The 22,457-nt window shown below is 36.1% G+C and overlaps 3 protein-coding genes across 4 annotated transcripts in view; 1 reads left to right on the plus strand and 2 right to left on the minus strand.

Annotated features, from left to right (window-relative positions):
• Positions 1 to 577: 577 nt before the first annotated feature.
• mfsd10 (major facilitator superfamily domain containing 10) lies at positions 578 to 8,151 on the minus strand. 2 transcript variants are annotated; one of them, XM_051668976.1, is made up of 13 exons: positions 8,043 to 8,151; positions 7,086 to 7,244; positions 6,280 to 6,376; positions 6,057 to 6,160; positions 5,675 to 5,833; positions 5,365 to 5,544; positions 3,757 to 3,865; positions 3,490 to 3,601; positions 2,736 to 2,844; positions 2,443 to 2,533; positions 2,237 to 2,284; positions 1,516 to 1,605; positions 578 to 945 (listed from the first exon to the last, which is right to left on the minus strand). In XM_051668976.1, exons 2-13 carry the CDS (start codon positions 7,233 to 7,235, stop codon positions 842 to 844), a joined length of 1,353 nt encoding a protein of 450 aa, XP_051524936.1. In that variant the 5' UTR covers positions 7,236 to 7,244; positions 8,043 to 8,151; the 3' UTR covers positions 578 to 841. The 2 variants fall into 2 exon arrangements, with proteins under 2 accessions (XP_051524936.1, XP_051524925.1); XM_051668965.1 differs by having other exon boundaries at positions 7,086 to 7,334; positions 8,043 to 8,149.
• A 1,187-nt stretch (positions 8,152 to 9,338) lies between these two features.
• coq2 (coenzyme Q2 4-hydroxybenzoate polyprenyltransferase) lies at positions 9,339 to 18,543 on the plus strand. Its single transcript, XM_051668992.1, has 8 exons — positions 9,339 to 9,404; positions 9,764 to 10,172; positions 12,490 to 12,656; positions 15,852 to 15,973; positions 16,252 to 16,337; positions 16,521 to 16,654; positions 16,734 to 16,922; positions 18,293 to 18,543. Exons 2-8 carry the CDS (start codon positions 9,884 to 9,886, stop codon positions 18,452 to 18,454), a joined length of 1,149 nt encoding a protein of 382 aa, XP_051524952.1. The 5' UTR covers positions 9,339 to 9,404; positions 9,764 to 9,883; the 3' UTR covers positions 18,455 to 18,543.
• Positions 18,509 to 22,457, minus strand: part of LOC127424104 (glycine dehydrogenase (decarboxylating), mitochondrial-like) — a 34,954-nt gene continuing 31,005 nt past the window's right edge. Inside the window, exons 20-25 of the mRNA XM_051668949.1 lie at positions 22,156 to 22,297; positions 21,932 to 22,043; positions 20,724 to 20,819; positions 20,468 to 20,640; positions 19,150 to 19,230; positions 18,509 to 19,055 (exon numbers count right to left, since the gene is read on the minus strand). Of these exons, the coding sequence (XP_051524909.1) occupies positions 18,918 to 19,055; positions 19,150 to 19,230; positions 20,468 to 20,640; positions 20,724 to 20,819; positions 21,932 to 22,043; positions 22,156 to 22,297 (742 nt within the window). The 3' untranslated portion in view covers positions 18,509 to 18,917. The remainder of the gene's footprint in view (positions 19,056 to 19,149; positions 19,231 to 20,467; positions 20,641 to 20,723; positions 20,820 to 21,931; positions 22,044 to 22,155; positions 22,298 to 22,457) is intronic.

Here is a 22,457-nt window from a genome sequence, read left to right on the forward strand (position 1 = left end):
TACCACTTCCGAAGTGGGAAGTAGGATAATTCCGATAGCACATGAAGACAGCATTAATCTCAGTAACCACCCTGTTATTGGACACTTTCACTCATAAATTAAATATATAATGGCTGACTGTGAATTGTGAATTTGTACAATGGCATCCGTTACTGAAAACTATTGTGCTTGAATGATGCTGCATCTGTGCTGCAAGGTATCACAGTAAGTCCAATACAACTGCTATACTGACCAGCGTAACATAAACAAACATTTACTAAGTGCACCTTTAATGAGGATAAGTGATAAGTGCATTTTATATTATTGGCTGTTTCACTGAAATTTCAACATGTCCTAACTTCAGGTTCTGAGATTTTACCTCTCGATCGAAGAACCCCAAGAAAACAGTTTTTTTTCTACTGCTGTGCATCCGAAGCCATTGACATGCAAATAAATAGATATTAAAAAAAAAAGAAAAACTCAGGTTGACAATGATAATCTTTATTTTAAAAAATCTGATTAAAAAGTATATAATATATATATATATATATATATATATATATATATATATATATATATATATATATATATACACACACACACATATACATACACAAACATACAGCAAGTCTTATAGTGTTTGTACTGATAAACAATAATTAAATTTAAAGAGGAATAAACATATACAAATGGGAAAATAAAAATCCATTAAAAACAAAGTTTGTTCATACTGTAAGTGTTGGTATATTGTGTTGTACACTGTAAACATTTAAATGGAAACTCTCTTAAGTGACACTAAGGCAACAATGGAGAAGAGGTTTGACCTTAATGACGCAACAGTGATTCCTTAAAACTCTCAATGTTACTCCTCTTTCTGTCTTTTCAGTCTGCTCAGTAAAATCAGAGGGATTATAAAGAACGCTGAACTGGTTATAAAGCATAATTCGGCTCCAGCCAACCAGTACACTAGAAAAAAATCAAATAAATATTATGTTTTGGGGTTGTGAGGTGCAACAAAATTACACACAGAAGTAAATATTTATTTGTGAGTAAATGATATTGGTATTATAGGCGAGACATTTCCATGTAATTATGTTATTTGTTTATAATAGCATTGTGTACATTAACATATCTAGTAAACCAAGAGACATTTAAAGTCAACATGAATTCAAAACTGGCCCTATTTACTTCCATTTTTTTTTTTTTAAGTTGGTCTTCATAATCTTTTATCAAAATGTAATAACTTGCTCTGCCTCTGAAATGACTTTCATTCTCAGCTGGCATCATTAATCCCTTTTACTTTTCAGCCCCTCCCCTCCAACCACTTAGGACCATTCTGGTATGTAATGTCCACTTTTCACCATCCAGTCAATTCCTGATGTATAAAATCAAGTCTAACCCTACGTTTTTTCTCATTGAATCCTGCTTCACTAGAAAAAGTTTACGAAAGTAAAATGGGTTGTGAACAATGGTGTTTAAACTTGTTAGATTGACTGGATCAGGTTATTCATCTCAATAGAACTGCTTCTTGCTTACCTGAAGAAGCCACAATAGGGCCCAGTGCTCGAGCTAAAGCTCCAAGACTCCGAAGGATTCCCATTACTGTTCCCTTCTGATTGGCTGAGCCTAACACATCAGTATAACACATCATTAATAATATCATCATGCAGTGTTCAGGCTAGAAAATGTGTCTCTCAAAAAATCGATTAAATTCTATGGTTTCTTGTAGCTCTTGATGAATTTATGAAAATCTTATGGCACAAGACAAAAAAACAGTGTTGGGTAAGTTACAAAAAGTAATCCACTACAAATTACTAACTACTTTCAAAAATTATAATAAGATTACTTATTACTTCATTGAAAAAGTAATCACATTACTAATTACTTTTAAGTTACTTTCTAAAAAAAATAAAAAAATAATTGTTTTTCCGCTCAAATTCAAAATAATGTCTATTTTCTCCTTGTTCATTGTCGCACACACTTCAGCTGTCACAGAAACACAAACAGATGTGCATATGAACATATGAATTCACATTTTAATTGTATTACACAAATATTTTTTTTTTAGAAATATTTGTAACTCAAGTAATGAGCTTAAAAGTAATTACTATCATTGAAAGTCAGTAACTGTAATCTGATTACATGAATTTAAAATGTAATGTTTTACACTACTTTTTGTGCCTAAAACAATTAGATTACAGTAACTAATTACCAACTTTGTAATCCAATTACACCCAACACCACAAAAAAAACTCACCATGTCCAGACACTTGCGTTGAAAGGCATGGAACAACAATAGCAGCAGCTGGCAAAAAATTAAAAATAAAATAAATAAATAAATGCAAGGATGAATAATTGAAAGAAAAATAGACATTATTACAAAAATCATTACAATTTAATTGTTCTCTCTGTTACAATGCATGCATTTGGATAATGAGAATTAATACATGCATACTTGCTTACCAAAGGAGAACAAAAATAAGCCAGAATAGAGGAGTGTCAAATTCCATGCTATTCCAATGAGCAAGAAGGCTGGTATAAGGGCTATAATTGCCTGAAATATATATGAAAACAAATATTTAGTTATGATATAAGCTACAGGCCTTTGAGTGCCTCCTTTAAGTTGTTAATAATTAAATCAATAATTAATCGATAATTAATAATTAAATTAAGTCACATTTTAAATAAAAAGAAAATAGTGAAAATTATGCTTTTTTAAATTGGCTCGTGATTCAGTAATGGATGACAGAGTTTACCACGCTAACGGTCTGGATCTGATGACCTGGTTTGATCCTGCGGGCATATCCGCCCTGGATTAACGCCATGGTGATGCCAATGAAAAAGAACATCTTCCCCTGCTGCATGCTACAACAGAAGAAAATAGTGTTTTTTAAAACCTCAGGCAAAACCAAAGGGGTCAGCAGCTCATCATGTTATCACAACACACTGATATCAATAAGTCATGGTTTGATTAAGCAAAACATGTCTCAGACAAGTCTTGCTGAGAAGATGAGAGGGGTGCATTAGTAGTGTTGAAGTCATGTTTTTTCCTAGTGGCAGCTTCACTCTACTGCAACCTTTGTTTCCTTTACCCCATTCCTGTTGTTTATGATAGATAATAAATTGTTGAAAACTTTCTGGTTCTAAACTCTTGCTGTTTTAACTTCCTGGTTCATGATGGCCACAAACAAATGCACCTACATGCTGTTTTTCACTGCTTCATGATGAGTCACAATACCTCATGGTTTAAGTTGTGCCCTGGCCTCAAAATCGATTATCATCCGCGGAGTGCAGTGTGTCTGTTTAACACAATGGAATAATTTATAATGTTGCACTTAACAGTTATTTGAATGCTGTTGAAATTTTCAGTTCTGCTGCAACTGGTGCTATTGCCACAACAGTATTGCAGCAAACGCAGCCTGTATGGATTTTCTTCTTTAAAATATTCTGTAGGTTTCAGTGGCATCAATGCATCAGTGTTGTTATGTTAGCCATAACTTTAAGCCTTACCTTGTAAACTGAAAGCGCTGATGTGTTAGAAAACTCAAAGTGAATTCCAACCCAGAGAAGAGAAATAGATATGTGAAGTAGACCAAGCCAAGCATCTTCAGATTTTTCATTTCTATTGTGAAAATAAATACATATGTAAAAGAAAATTATTAGAACAAAATACTGTGAGACTTTAAGGAGCACGTTTATAGTATCGGGTGATACTGCAAACTATTCAAACGATTTATATTTTGGACATCTAGATTTTGTGAAACTTCATCAACTCACTTTGTTCAGATGGTGGATTCTCTGTTCTTGTGACAGCAGTGAAATTGAAAAGTGCTACAGGATTAAGAAAATCTCCAGACTGTTGAACACCTGATGATTCTGATGATTCCTGTGTAATGGAAAACATTCCTCACTTACATAAAATATACAGTTGTGCTCAAAAGTTTGCATACCCTTGGTAGTATATGTACAATTTTTAAAGAAAACATGAGCAGGCAAAACACATTTCTTTTATTTCTTATGGGATTCATATTCAACTGTAGGTTATAACAGAATGGCACAATCATAAAACAAAACATGGCAACAAAGAAAAAAATGAAATGACCCCTGTTCAAACGTCTGCACACCCTTAGTTCTTAATACTGTGTATTGCCACCTTTAGCATCAATGACAGCGTGCAATCTTTTGTAATAGTTGTCTATGAGGCCCCAAATTCTTGCAGGTGGTATAGCTGCCCATTCGTCTTGGCAAAATGCCTCCAGGTCATGCAAAGTCTTTGGTCATCTTGCATGAACCACACATTTGAGATCTCCCCAGAGTGGCTCGATGATATTAAGGTCAGAAGACTGTGATGGCCACTCCAGAACCTTCACCTTTTTCTGCTGTAACCACTGGAGGGTCAACTTGGCCTTGTGCTTAGGGTCATTGTCGTGCTGGAAAGTCTAAGAGCGTCCCATGCACAGCTTTCGTGCAGAAGAATGCAAATTGTCTGCCAGTATTTTCTGATAACATGCTGCATTCATCTTGCCATCAATTTTCACGAGATTCCCATGCCTTTAGAGCTCACACACCCCCAAAACATCAGTGAGCCTCCAACATGCTTCACAGTGGGGATGGTATTCTTTTCACTATAGGCCTTATTGACCCCTCTCCAAACATAGCGCTTATGGTTGTGACCATAAAGCTCTATTTTGGTCTCGTCACTCCAAATTACAGTGTGCCAGAAGCTGTGAGGTGTGTCAAGGTGTTGTCAGGCATATTGTAACCGGGCTTTTTTGTGGCATTGGCGCAGTAAAGGCTTCTTTCAGGAGCTTCAGTTAATGTTCACATTAACCATCAGAATGGTGAAAAAATTTGATCTCAGTGATTTCGACCATGGCATGATTGTTGGTGCCAGACAGGCTGGTTTGAGTACTTCTGTAACTGCTGATCTCCTGGGATTTTCATGCACAAGTCTCTAGAATTTACTCAGAATGGTGCCAAAAACAAAAAACATCCAGTGAGCGGCAGTTCTGCGGACGGAAACGTTTTGTTGATGAGAGAGGCCAATGGAGAATGGCCAGACTGGTTCGAATTGACAAAATCTACGGTAACTCAGATAACTGCTCTGTATAATTGTGGTGAGAAGAATATCATCTCAGAATGGTATTCTGAGATGCGGGTTGGTGCTGTTTTGGCAGCACGAGGGGGACCTACACAATATTAGGAAGGTGGATTTATTGTGGTGGCTGATCGATGTATATTATTATATTAAATACATATAACATATCCCAAGCAAGCATTAGTCAATTTATTTATTTAGAATTTAGTCAGTAAACTGATTCAATAACTGATTATTAAATGTTTGCTGTTTGGCCTCACTGAATTGCATATGGTCACCTTGCTGACCTTTTGTAAAGTCTCTGGCAGCATGAGGAAAATGAAGATCAGGTCTCCTAAGGAAAAAAGGACAGCCAACATGGCAGGGCCTTGATAAAACACTTCAGCATCTTTGAGCTTCAGAGCAAAGTATGCTCCCATTAATGGCCCCAGTGTGAATCCCAAAGAGAATGCAACACCAATCATTGCCTGACAATATAAAAAAACAGATTAACCAACAAAATTACAAATAAAGCTATTGCTTGAAGCAATTTTTGTTTCGTTTTAAAAATGTAATATTTATCTAGTAAATATTCACCAATTATATGATTTTACTCACCATTCCCTTGTTTCTTGCTTTAGGGCAAGGTAGGTCAGCCACAATAGCCGTGCACAGGCTGACATTACCCTTACAAAGTCCTCCCACCACCCGAGACAGGAGGAAAACGCTAAAACTACGTGAAAAAGCCCACAGAATGTAGGAGCCTATGAGACCCACCTAAAAACACAAGGAAAATATTCCAATCGCAAATTAGGGGGCCTGGATGGCATTGAAGGTACAATGTTAGCACTTCAATTTAACAATGCATTATTGACTTATTGCTTATATAATGCCTACAGCTAAGGCACATGCATTAAAAAAATTACACAAATAAAATCTATAACTGTCTGGGTCCAACTGATTATTTTATTTGGCATATTGTGGTATAGTCTATACCTACAGTTGTTAAAAGCAGCAGTGGTTTTCTTCCATAGTCATCTGAAAGAGCCCCAATAATGGGTGATGACAGAAATTGTAGAAAAGAGTAGAGAGAGCCTATCAGACCTAAGACACCAGAGATAAAGATAATCAATTTAAATATGCTCAATACAAAAGGTCAATTCAAATTACAGTATGTGCTGAATTGAAACAAAACCCCAAGATCAGCTGGAGTAAAAGGTTACCTCCAAAAAGAACACTGTTATATTTAGTTTCCAGAGGAACTCCAACTGCGCCTCTGAACCAGTCCACTATGCTCTGTAATGACTGGTACACACTGTCCTGTGAAATGCAAAAAGTGAAGTAGACATTACAATCATAAATCAAAGCTATTTTTGATAGACATTAATTGGGTGCCATTCTTAACAATAGAGAGGGGAAAAAAACTGTATGCACAACCAAGTATTTCTGGCAGCTTGAATGGGCTCACATGTCAATTCAGAAAGTAAATGAATCCATTGTCAGTTTTATTTAATGAGAAAGAACTACTCCAAGCTTGTTGGCTTTCCACAGACCTGTCTCTTGAACAAACTAAGCTGAAATATTATAAATTAATTCACTAAAGTGTGTAAATGCTTAGGTCATTGTCGTTAGAGCAGGAAATGTTAATTCTATGTTTTAGACAAACATAAGTGGGACATAATAGGGGTAACGTGTCAGGATTAGAGAATGACATACAACTACTGCATCATGTAAAGTCAAACAATCTATAGCTATGGTTAAATGCACAAGTAATCTAGGTCAGTGGTTCCCAACCCTGTTCCTGGAGGGTTCCCAACCCTGTTCCTGGAGGCTCCCCAACACTACACATTTTGGAAATCTCCCTAATCAAACACACCTGATTCAACTCATCAGCTCGTTAGTGGAGACTCCAAAATCTGAACTGGGGGTGTCAGATAAGGGAGATATACAAAATGTGGCCTCCAGGAGCAGGGTTGGGAACCACTGATCTAGGTTATAAGCTATACAGCAGCATGAACCAGAACCTCACCCCAGTTTGACTGTAGTGGTCTAGGATGGAGGGGAGCAGGGGTAGTATTAATGTAAAACCCAGCAAGTCAAGCAGCAGTGCCAAGAAAACCACCCTGATGACTCTGGAAGAGCGGGCATCCTCACCAGATGAAGTTTTGTCACTTGCCATTTCTCCAGTCTGTTGATCCCAAAATAGTTTAAATGGCTGAGAACTCTTAAAGCATCTTCAGTGGTCAATGAACTGAATTGTGAGCTCTAAGAGGAGTCACTGGAGAAAAACAAAACATCAAATTGAAAAACAGTAAAGCATTTTTCAAGGCAAGTCTGTTCACTCTGTGGCCATCTTTGGAACGCTCCCAGGCAGGCTGGGCAGCTATTTTCTAAATAAACAAGCGCATAAAAGTACAGCAGCTATCTACTTGAATGGGTAAAGACCGACATCTAAATCTGATTTAGCTAATGGGCATGTGCGTTCTCGCGTTGATTGACAGGAGAAGTGTGCGTCTACAAGGTGATTGGTTCTTTAACCTGTAAGGCGGGACTTTCTTTTCTACATCCACCATATTGGGCGTTCCAATTTCTCAAACTCATTTTAATACAAGTGCTCCTCTCGAGTTACATACTCTGTGGTAAAGTTTGTGTAGTAGTACAATATAACTAATTTAGCCTTAAAAGTTTTTCATACAAATGTTTCTATATAATATATTATGCCTGTAAAGTAAAATGTCACCTACTGAATATTTAATTTTACAGTTAATTGATTACTGATTTAAAAACAACTCCAAGCTAACTCCCATAAGGCGCTTTACAAAATAAACACATTGAAACGCGTACACAAATACAGTATTTGAATCCAGTTTGCTTAATAGCCTCATGGCAAGGCTGCTCACAACTTAACTGTAACTAATTTTAAAAAGACTTGACCGTTGTAAACTCAGTTATGCTGAAGATTAATACAGTCAGTTTGATATCTTACCTCAATACCACAGACACAGTGCGCAATCAGAGTTCACAGAAGATGATGCGCGACTTTCACAAACTCTCCCATCGCTCGTGAACACACCAGGAAGCGCGGTGTCTCATTTCACCAGCTACGACACAAGGAAGACCGTGATTTCTGTCTACTAGTGAGTGTATGGGGCGCAGATATTTAAAAATGCCACATACTGAAGGGTTGCAGGTAAACATGGCACCACAAGATTTATGTGAACTGCATTAAAAACGTTTGCATTTACGTTGAGGGAAGACCCTTAATAATGTTAAAGCATGCACAGGTCCATATTATACAAGTGGTTCATTCTGTATTATCCATGAAGAGAACTGATAATTATAGGGTTCCCATAAAATCCACAAACATTAAAAAAATTATATGAAACAAAAAATCTATCATTCTTCCATTCTTATCAACAAAATGTTTGCATTTTTTTGTTTATTTTCACGTTCAGGTTTACAGTGGTTTGGACAAGTCCCATTGTAATGTTTTTCAGTGACCAAAAGACCCAATCCAAAATGTTTTGCAATGGTCTCACAGATTTTCTTATCTTCCCTTCTGAAAATGTACTCCAACAAAAAAGCTAAAAGAACACCACTTATCACTGAAAGGTTTTAAGATCAACTGTAATTTTGTATTTATGTTTGTATGCATATATATATATATATATATTAATGTCAATTGTATATATTATATGTTATAAATATTATATGTTATAAAATATATATTTTATTTTATAAACAAAATAAAAAAACAAAATATTTTTATTCAATTAATTTTGTTAAAATATTTTAAGTTTTATTCATTTAATTTAGTTAAAAATTAAATTTGATGGAATTTTTTTTATGAAATTGAAATGTGTAAATCTTAAAAATAGGCTACTATATAGGCTAATATATTTATACAATATATATACGGTATTATTATATGCCTATTCATGAGTAATTGAAGAAATTCCAGTTGACTTATAAGGCAATATCGTAGTCAAACCTGAACAAATGCACATAAAATATTTACAGTCAAAAAATTATTTTAAGATTTACGCATTTCAATTTCATAACAAAATTCCATCAAATTTAATTTTTAACTAAATTAAATGAATAAAACTTAAAATATTTGGTTTTTATTTTATTTTGTTTACTAGATAAAATCGGTATATATATATATATATATATATATATATATATATATATATATATATATATATATATATATATATATATATATACAATATGTTATTATAATTGGTTTAAATTATACGGCGGAACCATACGCATAACAGGCGTTTCCGGGGGAACACAGCATCGGCGCACTGAAAGGACTTCAAATCATCTGTCACCGAGTGCTGTAAGTTCAAAATCGACAAATAGTCAATCATAGACATAACAGCATTATTAAAGAGCATTCACACATAACTGTTATCTAATTTATGTTTATTTTTCGTATCCAACGCTTTAGACACGCCTGTTGTGACATTTTTGGTTAACCCATTCAAGGCATTGTAATAGTAATTTCTAATATAGTAGTAAGCTTTACAAACAGCTCAAATATCAGTGTTTAAGTTTGTATTGAACTTGCTTTGACATAATTTTGCCAGACCGTATTAAAAGAAAATAGCCATAATAACTCATCTAGGCATTTCCATGACTCGTCAGTAAATCCATTCTGAACACTGTATTGTTTTCATCTGCTGTCTCCATTTTCAGGTTTTTGTTCCTAAAGAGGTCCCTCATTTGCATATGAATGTAAGAGCACAATGCAGTGCTTCGTTACTTTGCAGTCGTGACATTGCTTACTAAGTTGGTCATGACAGCACAACAGACAGAATGATGTCCACCAGACTACTGACACATCCAGTAAAGAAGAGTCTACCACAGATCAATGCCTACTTCTCAAATCACAGAAGACACCATGGAAACGTCGCCATAGCCCTCTGTCAGTCTGGATCCTGCTTCAACAAAAGGGATGCTCACAAACAAGGAATATGGTCACCCTCACTGGCGGGTCACAACTATGGCAAGAGGTTTTTCAGCCTTACACCTGCTGGGATTGTGAATTCAGCGCCAGCATCCATTCAACCCTACCTCAGATTAATGAGACTGGACAAACCCATAGGTGAGCTGATATGCGATGCCTCCGAGCAGAGTACAAGATCTGTTATGTCCAGGACGCGATTACAAGCTCTGTTTCATTTTGTGACATGCTCCATTTTGAGTAGAGGTCGACGGATTCTGGATTTTGCCGATACCAATAATTAATGTGATGGAAAAGACACATAACCAATTAATCGTCCGATAGTTTTTAAAATCGTTTAATAGTAGGTGTCGGTAAAAATATAGATTTTCCTATGCATCACAGCTTTCATTTGAACAATCTCAATATCGATTCTTAAATCCCAAGATCGATCTTTTACGCTATGAGCAACCCTTTACAACAATGTGAGCAAATCACTGGAATGTGCAACCAAATTTTGCGCTATGCAACTAAAATGTATATATTTGGCAACTGGCAGGTAAATGTTTAGATTTCACTTACCAGTAATTGTGTAGTATAGTGGAGGAGTATTCAGCAGATCCTTTTGCGTGTTGAGAGTAAAAGTTGTTCTGTGTAATGAGTGTCCAAAGACAAGATCCACGCGACCCATTTGTCATTGAATAATGTCTCTTTTAATACCCTTTCTGTTCTCTACAGTCAGTTGTTGATCAAAAACAAAAACAAAATAATATAATCATGCATAGCATGGATGAGATAAAGCCATTCGAGTCCTCTCTCAACAGATGCTGTTTACAGAAATGCTGGTTTTCTTATAGAGACAGTACCTGTTTTAGCATGTGTTCAACAAATCAATGTAAATAGTACAAATTATGCAATTATACAATAAGAATGTAACCAAAATAATATATTAAATATAATATCTTATTTATTAATTGATTACATGGATTTGTTCATTTTTAAAAAACCAAAATGTGACCAAATGATGAAAAACTAATAAAATATAATTAGTAAAATTAATATTTTTGTAATGTACCTAGTTAGAAGGCACTCTGTATAATTAACAGCGTTAGCTGGGAGGGAATATCTTTCATATGTAAGGAAAAGGGACATTATAACTGAAATTTAACCATATGAATCAATATCGAATAGAATTGAGAGCTGGTGAATCGGAATCGCAACGAATCTGGAAATCTGTATTTATACCCAGCCCTAACTTATGTAATGTTAACAATTTTCTTAGTCTTTCTATACTGTAACGGGCACAGACACAGAGTCCCAAATGAATAAAATCCCAGCCATAACAAGAAAAAAAATTAAGATTTTGAGGGCTTTTAACTATAAAGCCTGAAAGACACCGGGGAAACTTATTTTAAAATGATGTGGACTTGGCCCTGTTGCATTGCTCTATATATAAGTATTTACCAAATTAAGCTTTTTATAGCCTATATATTCACCAAATGAAGAATTTTGTACATATTTCACCAGATGAGGTTTAAAGAGGATTAAGGTTTATTATTATACACAAAATAAGATGGTGGAGAATTGATGTAGAATGTAGAATCCTCCAACGCTGGCCACAAACACGGAGGAATAATAAAAATAAAAAAACTATCGGAAACTATCAGCATAGATTTTTGCAGATAACCAATAGTTCCAAAATGCAACTATCGGCACCGATTAATCGGGAAAACCGATATATCGGTCTACCTCTAATTTTGAGTCATTTTTACCCAGAAACACATTTTGAGAGTACAGACTAAAGTAAAAGAAAACTCTTGGCTTTTAATGATATAATTTGTATGTCTCTACTCTAAATTGTTGCAGAGATATAATAATTTAAATGTAGGCTTACCTTTTTACTTTACAAGACTTTCCATATTACTACAGTGCATAAAACTCAAAATGTGTTTCTGGGTCAAAGTGACTCAAAATGATGGAGCAGGTCACTTTTCGTTCTGAACTCAACAAAGCACAAAATATTCCTGTAACTTTATTCTCACAATATACTGGGTTCCCATGGTCATGAAACCTGGACATATCAGAGAATTTTTAAATGGTGTTTTCCAGGCCTGGAAAACTCATGGAAATGAATAATATCTCAAAAGTCATGGATATGTCTATAATGAATATCTAAATATTTCAAGATCTAGATATTGCTCTTGTGTAGAGTAAAGCCTGCTCGCAAGCCTAGTGATGCATAGTGATGAATAATTTTTTTGAGTCAGTTCTTTTTAATGAATTAGTTGAAATGGTTCACAAATCAATTAACATCTCAGTTGAAATGATTCATTTGCAAATTGGTCTGAATCAGAATTATTTTTATGATCTGTGTCTTTTTAATTTCAGGAAAGGTGGAAATTCATTGGTCTAAAAGAGTGTAAATTATATTCTAAATATATAAAAATGTCCACAAATTAATTTTTTGTTGTTGTTGTAGGAACATGGTTGCTCTATCTGCCTTGTACATGGAGTATTGGGCTGGCGGCAGACCCTGGATGCCTCCCTGATCTGCAAATGCTTGCACTGTTCGGTGTAGGAGCTTTGCTTATGAGAGGAGCCGGCTGCACAATCAATGACATGTGGGATAAAGACTTTGACAAGAGGGTATGTTTACTGCATGAAAGCAGTGAAATAATTTCCCTTTAGTCTCAAAAACTACTGTTTATCTTTCACTGAAACACCAAAGTGCAGAAAAAAGTTCCAAAAAGTGATTTGACACTTAAGGCAACTTAAAAATGAATGTATATCATTGCATTAAAAACAAAATTTAAAAAGTGGAAGTATCTATACATGCCTACTCTGCTAGGTCACCTGTGAGGAACTGACTTTATACATCCACTAAAGTCATTTTGAGACCAGTTGGTTAAAAATAATTTGCTTAAATGGCTCAGAAAAGTGAAGTTAGTTCTGAGAAGAGGTCCAGTTTTGTTTACAGATGACACATGGAATGATATTTTGTCATCTAATGCAATGACATTTAGACATTTCCAATGTGACATAAGTGTCCAAATACTTCACGGGATCATTGTAGGTCATACCATGGGTAGGCCCACACAGAATCTTTGTTTACATTTCTGTAACTGATTGTGGAGGAAAATCTGCAGTTCTCCAAGATGGATTTCAATATATGGTAATATATGGTAACTGATCTAGGAATACTACACTCTTATTGGGAGCTGAATGCGTTATCAAAATGCCAAAATATTAGATGAAGGAGCACACAAGGGATTTTGTGAAAATCTGTAGATGGACGTTCTGCTGAATTCTGTGGGCGCAGATTTCCGTGCAGACCCAGTCAAAGGTCATTGGCGTTTCATCCTTCTAATTATGCTTGCTTGACAAATTTCTAACTCCTCCTAGACCTGGAGCTGACAAGCTACATTCACCAAACTTGGCACAGGCTGTTCTGGAATAGTATGTTATGTATTTTTGAACTGACTGGAGTTACGGTTTCCGCACAGCGGAGGATAAAATATTGGTGGTTGGTGGGGGGGGTGGTGATCCATAGACGTACATTGACGGAATGTTTAAAGAGTCCACGGAAATCTCAGTAATTTAAACTCCAACTGTCAATTTATTTTTTTTAAATGCTTAAAAAATGTAAAATGATACAAAAAAATTCAAATGTAAACAAACACAAAAGGGATTTAATCTGCTTTTAGCTGCTCTCTATCAATCCATCATCCACTTTGTGACAGTCTCTCTGACTATGTAGCTAGCTGGCGGTTTCTTACTATAATGTCTGCATTACCATCAAACTTTTAAAATTAGTTTAACCCTTTAAGCTCGGAAGGGCAGCAGGCCTACAAGAAAAGAAATAAAAAAATATAGGTATCACAAAAATAAAGGTAACACAAAATAGGTATCATTTAAAGCTTAGAAACTCTACTTTATAATGCATGTAGGCATTATGACCAAAACGTGCTTTGAAATTTGCAGACAAATCAGAAGTGTTTCGTTTTGATAATTTATAAAAAATGTTGTACTGTAAATATTATTGTAATCGGTAAAAACATCAAACTCATCAAATAGCCATGCGTCATATGTTGTTGGAAATCTCTCAAAGAGTAGAATACAACCAGCCTATTTGTTTTACTTACAGACAAAAATATATTGAGTAATAGTTAATTGTATGTCTTTGACATTTATGTTTCATGTACACGGTGTTGCTTATATGCCGCATTTTTGCTTATATCTTTACGAAAAATAAACAGAACATAAAATATCACATACCATTACTTAGAGGCGATTATATTTAAATCAGACCCACACACAAAGTAATTGGATTAGATCATTAGATAACCCACGAAGCACAATGTGCACACAGCATCTGGCATCTTGCTATCTGGCTACAAACACGTTAGCTTTCCTGGATCAGATGACATCATCGTAAATGCTGTAGCATCATGGAGTGCTAAACTAATCTGATTGGGTTCAGATTGCTCCAACCAGTGGTGATAGTCCTCCATATTTGGGCAGAGAGTCATGTGATCAATCACTCTAATTACATATGTCCACCAGGAGATGGTGCCAAAAACAAGACACAGACTCCATGATGACACAAATGGCACAGAATGAAACTCATTCTGTGAAATCTCATTACTTAAATCATGTCTGCATGGTATGCAAACATTTAGTCATTGTTGTGTTTGCATGTATAATTAATTATTATGTTTTATTTCTTTGGAGAGGCTTTTGGACACTAGGATCAATTATTTTTGTAATGCTTTAACTTTTTATTGCTTTGTCGTATCAACAAAAAATTGTACTCTGTTACAGGTGACATGATTGGGAACGAAACAAAAGTATTTTTTTTCCCGGAGCCATCTTATTTACACCCGGAGGTATAATGTAAAATCAGATTAAAAAAAAAAAACCCAATTATAATTGAATTTTGACATGCTTTGTGATTTTTCAGCAGTTTCTTAGGCTTTGAGTCTCAGAATTCATCATAATCTTTATCATTTAAAACATTTGAAAAGTTTTCTTTAAAATGATACCAAGCACTTTTTTTTTTTTTTTTTTAAGTTATAAGCCTTTATTTTTGGGTATGCCACCAAAAAAGGAAAACTATAAAAACACTGTCAGATCTTAAAAGGGTTAACCTTTTTTTTTAATTTAATTTTTTTTAAATTATATTTATTTATCACACATTTGCACATATACAGTGAAATTCTTTTTTTCCCCATATCCCAGCTAAGCTGGGGTCAGAGTGCAGGGTCAGCCATGATACGGCGCCCCTGGAGCAGATAGGGTCAAGGGCCTTGCTCAAGGGCCCAACAGTGGCATCTTGGCAGTGCTGGGGCTTGAACCCCTGACCTTCTGATCAGTAACCCAGAGCCTTAACCACTGAGCCACCACTGCTTTCAGACAAGGCTTTGTCAAGCCAACACCAATCTTGTTAAATAAATTTTTTTCTATATTGTATATGCTTCTAGGAATTTTACCAAAGTGAAAAAGTAAATAAACTATCTATGTTTGTTATTGCTTCTAGAGGTAGCTAGACGAAAAAAGTCAATAAAATGAAACTCAAAACACAACACTACATTTCACCTAGGTGACTGTTGTATTCATTTTTAGAAAGAACTAATTCATTCAAGGCTTGGGTTGTGGGCTTTTATGTTTGAATCAAGTTGAATCAAGCTGAAACTTGAAAAGGAGTGTGATTAATGATTACAGCAGCTAGGCTTGTGGGTTGCAGGGTGCTGGCTGTTAATTGCAGTGTCGAAAGTGGATTGTCTTGATTTAATCTTGGCAGCTGCAGGAATGCAATGTTCAGACTTGTCACATTTCTTGTAGGTGTCAAGGACTGCCACTCGGCCCATTGCATCAGGGGAGATCACACCGTTTCGGGCTCTGGTTTTCCTCGGAGGCCAGCTGAGCTTAGCACTCGGGGTCCTGCTCTGCCTTAATTACTACAGGTGCTTAATAGTTTTTTAAAAGAATATTTTACATTTGGGATGAGTAATTTAACATACTTAAAAAAAACAATTGTTTACACAAAACAATTACTTGAATACACCTCTAATTTTTCAATTCTGAGTTACATTTTGATATTTTTTCTGGGGCTTAAAGTAAAAAAAGCTCTAAATGGTGTAACCGTCCAGAAGACGATGTCCTTGTATTACGATATCATTATTATTATAAACTTGTAATTTTCAGATTTACGAACTGTGTGGCTTTTCATCTCTCTATCTAGCATAGCTCTTGGAGCGGCCTCTTTGTCACTGGTGGTCACCTACCCTCTCATGAAAAGAATCACATATTGGCCGCAGTTTGTTTTAGGTGCGTACCATAAATGCTATACCTCATTCGGCAGCAGGTTGACTTTGAAGACATTGTGTTTCATTCATTTCTATTAAACATAATTGTAAAAAAAAAAATTATGCAGAACTGTTATTATGAAAAAATATTTAGAGTATTTCTATTAAAGTATTTCTGATTGAACATTCTATATTTTTTTCTTAGGTCTTACATTTAATTGGGGTGCTCTATTGGGCTGGTCTGCTGTGATGGGATCATGTGACTGGTCGGTGTGTTTACCTCTTTATGTCTCTGGTGTAATGTGGACATTGATTTATGACACAATCTATGCCCATCAGGTACGTTATCTCATTAGTTATGCGTCTCATCACACAATTGCGTGTAGTGGAAGTGTTATCAGTCTTTTCTTTCGAGTAGGACAAAGAGGATGATGTAAAAGTGGGAGTGAAGTCTACAGCACTAAGGTTCCAGGAGCACACTAAACCGTGGCTCAGTGGATTTACTGTGGCAATGTTGTCAGGGCTTGTTCTGGCAGGAGCGAATGCAGACCAGACTTTGCCTTACTATTGTACACTATCTGCTGTGGGTATTCATCTAGCACACCAGGTGAGGAGCTTTGTTGTGCAGAGTGAATGTTCTTGACAAGCATTGCTGTGGTGTAACGAAATGTTTTCTGAACACTCCCTGCCTTCCACTGGTTCGGCACACAGATAGCCCCGCCTCAAACTCACACCATCACTTGAGCCAATGTTGCTATGTCAGGATGCTCAAATGGAGCAATGTTTTGAAAAACACCATTATTTTACACTTAAGAATGGGGTTGTCTCTGCATATTAATGGAATATTCCGGGTTCAGTGCAAGTTGAGCTCAATCATCAGCATTTGTGGCATAATGTTGATTACCACAAAAAATAAATTTCAACTTGTTCCTCCTTTTCTAAAAAAACTAAAACAAATTGAGGTTACAGTGAGGCACTTAAAATGAAAGTGAATAGGGCCAATCCGTAAACTTTAAAATACTCACCATTTCAGGGCCTGGGTAGCTCAGCGAGTATTGATGCTGACTACCACCCCTGGAGTCGTGAGTTCAAATCCAGGGTGTGCTGAGTGACTCCAGCCAGGTCTCCTAAGCAACCAAATTGGCCCGGTTGCTAGGGAGGGTAGAGTCACATGGGGTAACCTCCTCATGGTTGCGAGCAGTGGTTCACGCGGTAAGTTGTGCGTAGGTTGGAGAGTAGCATGAGTCTCCACATGCTGTGAGTCTCCGCAGTGTCATGCACAACGAGCCACGTGATAAGATGCGCGGATTGACTCTCTCAGAAGCGGAGGCAACTGAGATTTGTCCTCCGCCACCTGGATTGAGGCAAGTAACCGTGCCATCAGGAGGACCTACTAAGTAGTGGGAATTGGGCATTCCAAATTGGGAGAAAAGTGGATAAAAAAAAAAAAAAATTTCAAAATTATATCCATAAAATGTAAACATTGTTTTAACATGATAAAATTGCTTGATACTCTTTTCTGTGTAAAGTCATATCCAATTTTACAACTTTGTTGCCATGACGATGCAATGCCGTAAAAACGGAGATTTAAACAGCTTTACTGCTCAAATAATACAGGAGTTTTAACAGAAGAATTAATGTAAGTGTTTTTATAAAACGAGCTTCACATTTCTGCCTTTAAACCCTCCGAAAATCGTCCCCTTTAACTTCTATTGTAAGTGCCTCACTGTAAATACAATTTTTTTTTTTTAAGCAAAAAATAAATTAGTTGAAAATTGTGGTTATCAACATTATGCCACAAATGCTGATGATTGAGCTTAACTTGTATTGAACCCAGAATATTCCGTTTAGCTGGGATAGGAGAATGAATTTATTATGTTAAAAACGATCACTTCACCTTTAAAAGGACAAAATATCAGATTTATAGTCACATTGCTGACAAAGTGTGTCTTCATTTCATCCCTATATATTTCGCAGATCTACTGCTTGGACATCAACAGACCCGAGGACTGCTGGAAAAAATTTGCTTCGAACCGAAACCTTGGACTACTTTTATTCTTAGGAATAGTGGCTGGCAATCTATGGAAAAAGAGAAGTGATGAACAATATGAAGTGCATCTGAACTCTGTTTCAAATTAGGATGTGGGCTGGTAGTATGATTTAACCACCACAGAAGAGGCATATCATGTAATGTTCCTTTTAAAATATTTATTAAATTGCTACAAACAGACTGTAATACAATTTCTTAAATAATTAGAAAACATTACATCTATAAAAATCAATGTCAACAATGCCAGTAAGTTAAGCCTACAAAACAGACCCAAAACACCCAAACATTTTCATATAGTAAATAAAAATATAAAAAAAAAAATGAACCCCTATACAGGGAGATTACAGCATCGGAATCAGATTTGGATAGTTTTAGTAAAGTAACAAAAGGAGTGGGGCAAGGCCAGCTATTATTGTGCATTGTATGCAAAAAGATAATGAGGCACCAAAAAAAAAAAAAAAAAACATACCAAAAAAAAACTAATTACAGGGAAGAGATGAATCATATATTTGATGGGAATGGTTCACTTGGATAATGATGTGTGTGATGAGGTCATGAGGAAGCCCTTTCTTCATATGGAGACTCATAGATGTCCATGGGTGGGCAGGTGCAGACGAGATGTTGGTCTCCATAGATGTCATCGATCCTTGAAATTGTGGGCCAGAACTTGGTCTCAGGTCTCACAAAAGGCTAAAATAGGATCATTTAAAATGTATTAATATTTAAAATAGTCTTCCAGTGAAGTACATATGGTATGTGTAGCTTTACAACAAGCTGTACGCACCATGGGAAAAGCAGCGTACTCCCTAGAGTAAGGCCTGTCCCATGTGGTGGAGGTAATACAGGCCAGAGAATGAGGAGCCATCTTTGAATGACAAAGATGCAAGACAAAACTTGGTTAGCAGCAGATTAATTTGCTTTGTTCCTATTTTACTTTTATAATATCAAAGCTGTAGGTATTTGTAAGGTTCCCAATAATGCTTCATACAAAAGGGCCATTAAAGTAACATTCCAGGTTCAATACAAGTTTTGCTCCATCAACAGCCTCGGAGGCATGTTGTCGATTAACAAAACAATTTGGACTAGTTCTTTTGGCTAGTAAAAATCATGTTTACTGTATTGCACTGACAACAGAAGTCTATGGGGCAAGGCATTCTGAAGGGTTTAAAGTAGAAATGCTGAGTTCATCATTTTATTAAACTACCTATATTAGTTAACCTGTGCAAAAACATCCATTGAACAGTTAAGTCGTCCTTTTTTATTATAAATCTCCATTTTCACATTCTTTTGTTTTTGCCAATTCACATTATTTGTGCATGTTGCCACCTACTGGGCAGAGAGAAGAATTTATAGTCAAAAATTTATTATTGGTCTGTTTCTCACCTACACCTATAATATCGCTTCTGGAGTCGTATGGATTACTTTTATGCTGCATTTGAGATTTTTAGAGCTTCAAAGTTTTGGTCATAATTCATTTGCATTGTATGGACCTACAGAGTTGAAATATTCTTCTTAAAATCTTGGTGTTCTGCAGAAGAAATGAAATCATACACATGGCATGAGGGCGAGTAAATGATGGAAGAATTATTTTTGAGTGAACTGTCTCTTTAAGAGTATAGCACCATCAACACCAAGGTCATAGGTTTGATTCCCAGAGAAAGCATAAACTGCTAACATAAATATATTGCTGATGCACACTTGTTGGTCATCTTTATAAATTTCTTAACTGTCTGCCAAAAGCATAAATATAGTAAATTCTAGGTGAAACTTCCGTTTACGCATTATGGAAACAATGCATTTTTGCTTAATGTAACAACAAGTAAATCACAGACAGTAATGTCAGTCCCATGTTTATGGTATCCTGCTGCATATGGCATAAAGTTACTGGTCATTACGGGAATTGAAAGACTAGACATAACTTTTGCACAGACAAGTGATTCGTGTGGCTACACTTTTCTAAACAGTGTGCATTTTAACGTTTATTCCAGCGCAATGCCTTGCCCCTTAGACTACCATTATAAGATCATGATACAAATGACTGAAGCTCCACTGATGCAGTTTAACTTGTATTGAACCCAGGACATTCCTTAAAGGACAGTCACCTTAAGAGGATTAACCCTTGAATCCATCCTGCCCTCCTCAATCTCTGCAATTTCCTGTCGAATAGCCAGCAGTGAGTCACAGAATCGGTCCAGCTCAGCCTTGTCCTCTGACTCTGTGGGCTCAATCATTAGAGTTCCAGCCACAGGCCAGGACATGGTAGGTGCATGAAAACCTGTTATAAAAGGTTTTGGAGCATCAGTTAAGTGCCATACACCTGTAAAACCATCTACACCTGTATGACCGTCCTTCACATACCGTAATCTTGCAGTCTTTTTGCCACGTCAACAGCCTCAATGTTTGCTGACTTTTTAAAAGGACGCACATCCACAATAAATTCATGAGCAACAAAGCCTGAAATTACAAAATAAAAATTATATTCATTAGGTACTTTTACTTTTTTTTCCCCAATTAATTAGTAAGCATCATTTCTATGACACTAGTTTCACCAAATGGAATTACAAAAGTAAAATGTTTTCAAACTGATTTGCCAAAATACACCCCATGTCTGCCATTGGTTGAGGAAAAAAAATAAATACAGATAGTCCACCCCAAACTCAAACCATTTGTTGATCCAATGCTGCTGTGTCAAGCTGGCCAGGTGCTTAAACAAATAGATCAATTTTGGATAAAGAAAAGTTTACCTAACTATAAGCCATTAGTATCGCAGCATATTAAAATGGATAGTTCACCCAAAAATTTAAATTCTCTCATTTACCCTCATGCCATCCCAGATGTGTATGACTTTCTTTCTTCTGCTGAACACAAACAAATATATTTAGAAGAATATCTCAGCTCTGTAGGTCATTCAATGCAAGTCAACGGGGTCCAGAACTTTGAAGCTCAAAAGCACACAAAGGCAGCATAAAAGTAATTCATACTTGGCATCAGTGGTTAAATCCATGTCTTCAGAAGTGTTATGATAGATGTGGGTGAGAAACTGATATTTTTAAGTCCGAAGCGCTCTTCTCTCCTATGAGTTCTCCTTTTGATTTTGCGGATTCACATTTTGTTGTGCATATCGCCACCTACAGGGCAGGGAGGAGTTTTTAATAGTAAAAATACTTAAATATTGATCCGTTTCTCACCCTCACCTATCATATCGCTTCAGAAGACATTGATTTAATTACTATAGTCTTATGGATTACTTCTATGCTGCATTTGTGCTTTTTTAGCTTTAAAGTTTTGGTCACCATTCACTTACATTGTATGGACCTACAGAGCAGCGATATTCTTCTAAAAATCTTCATTTGTGTTCTGCAGAAGAAAGAAAGTCATACACATCTGGGATGGCATGAGTGCGAGTAAATGATGAGAGAACTTTCATTTTTGGGTGAACGAACCCTTTATAAGCTGGGATAGGAGAAAGTATTTTAACAATTACACACAAGCTTTAAGTATTTGTCAAGATCAAATCATACAAGACAACATCTGGCATATTTGTATACAACACTGCTACAACTTACCTTTAGTACCCCTGAAAAGAATTTTGTAGTTGTTTTCCAGCCTTTTAGCCATGTAATTGGCATTAAGGATGGCCACCTCTGTAGCATGCGCAAGACCCTTTGAACCCATCATCTGTTAAATGCAAAACAATTTTTATTATATACATACTGTGTATATACACATACACACAGTGCATGATTGAGAAATCCATTATTCAGTTAAGACATGCAGCAAACGTGCTGACCTTAATATAAGCCCATGAGATAGGCAGGATGGCACTTGAGCCCCAGGGAGCAGCACTGATGGTGCCCAGAGAACACACAGCATTGCTGGACTGTATGTTCACGACTGGATGATTGGGTAGGAAGGGAGCCAGATGCTGTTTCCTATAGGAGCAGGTCATCTGATTACAATGTTGCACTGAACAAATTAAATTTCCCGGTAGGTGGCATATCGCCATCCAATAAGCTACTTTCTTCCAAAACTAGATTTTATCTCAAGATGCCAGGGTGTTTTGAGTGGTGGTGTTGTTATTGAAGAACACTG

This window comes from Myxocyprinus asiaticus, chromosome 3 (genome assembly GCF_019703515.2).
Source record: "Myxocyprinus asiaticus isolate MX2 ecotype Aquarium Trade chromosome 3, UBuf_Myxa_2, whole genome shotgun sequence".
NCBI classification, from domain to species: Eukaryota; Metazoa; Chordata; class Actinopteri; order Cypriniformes; family Catostomidae; genus Myxocyprinus; species Myxocyprinus asiaticus.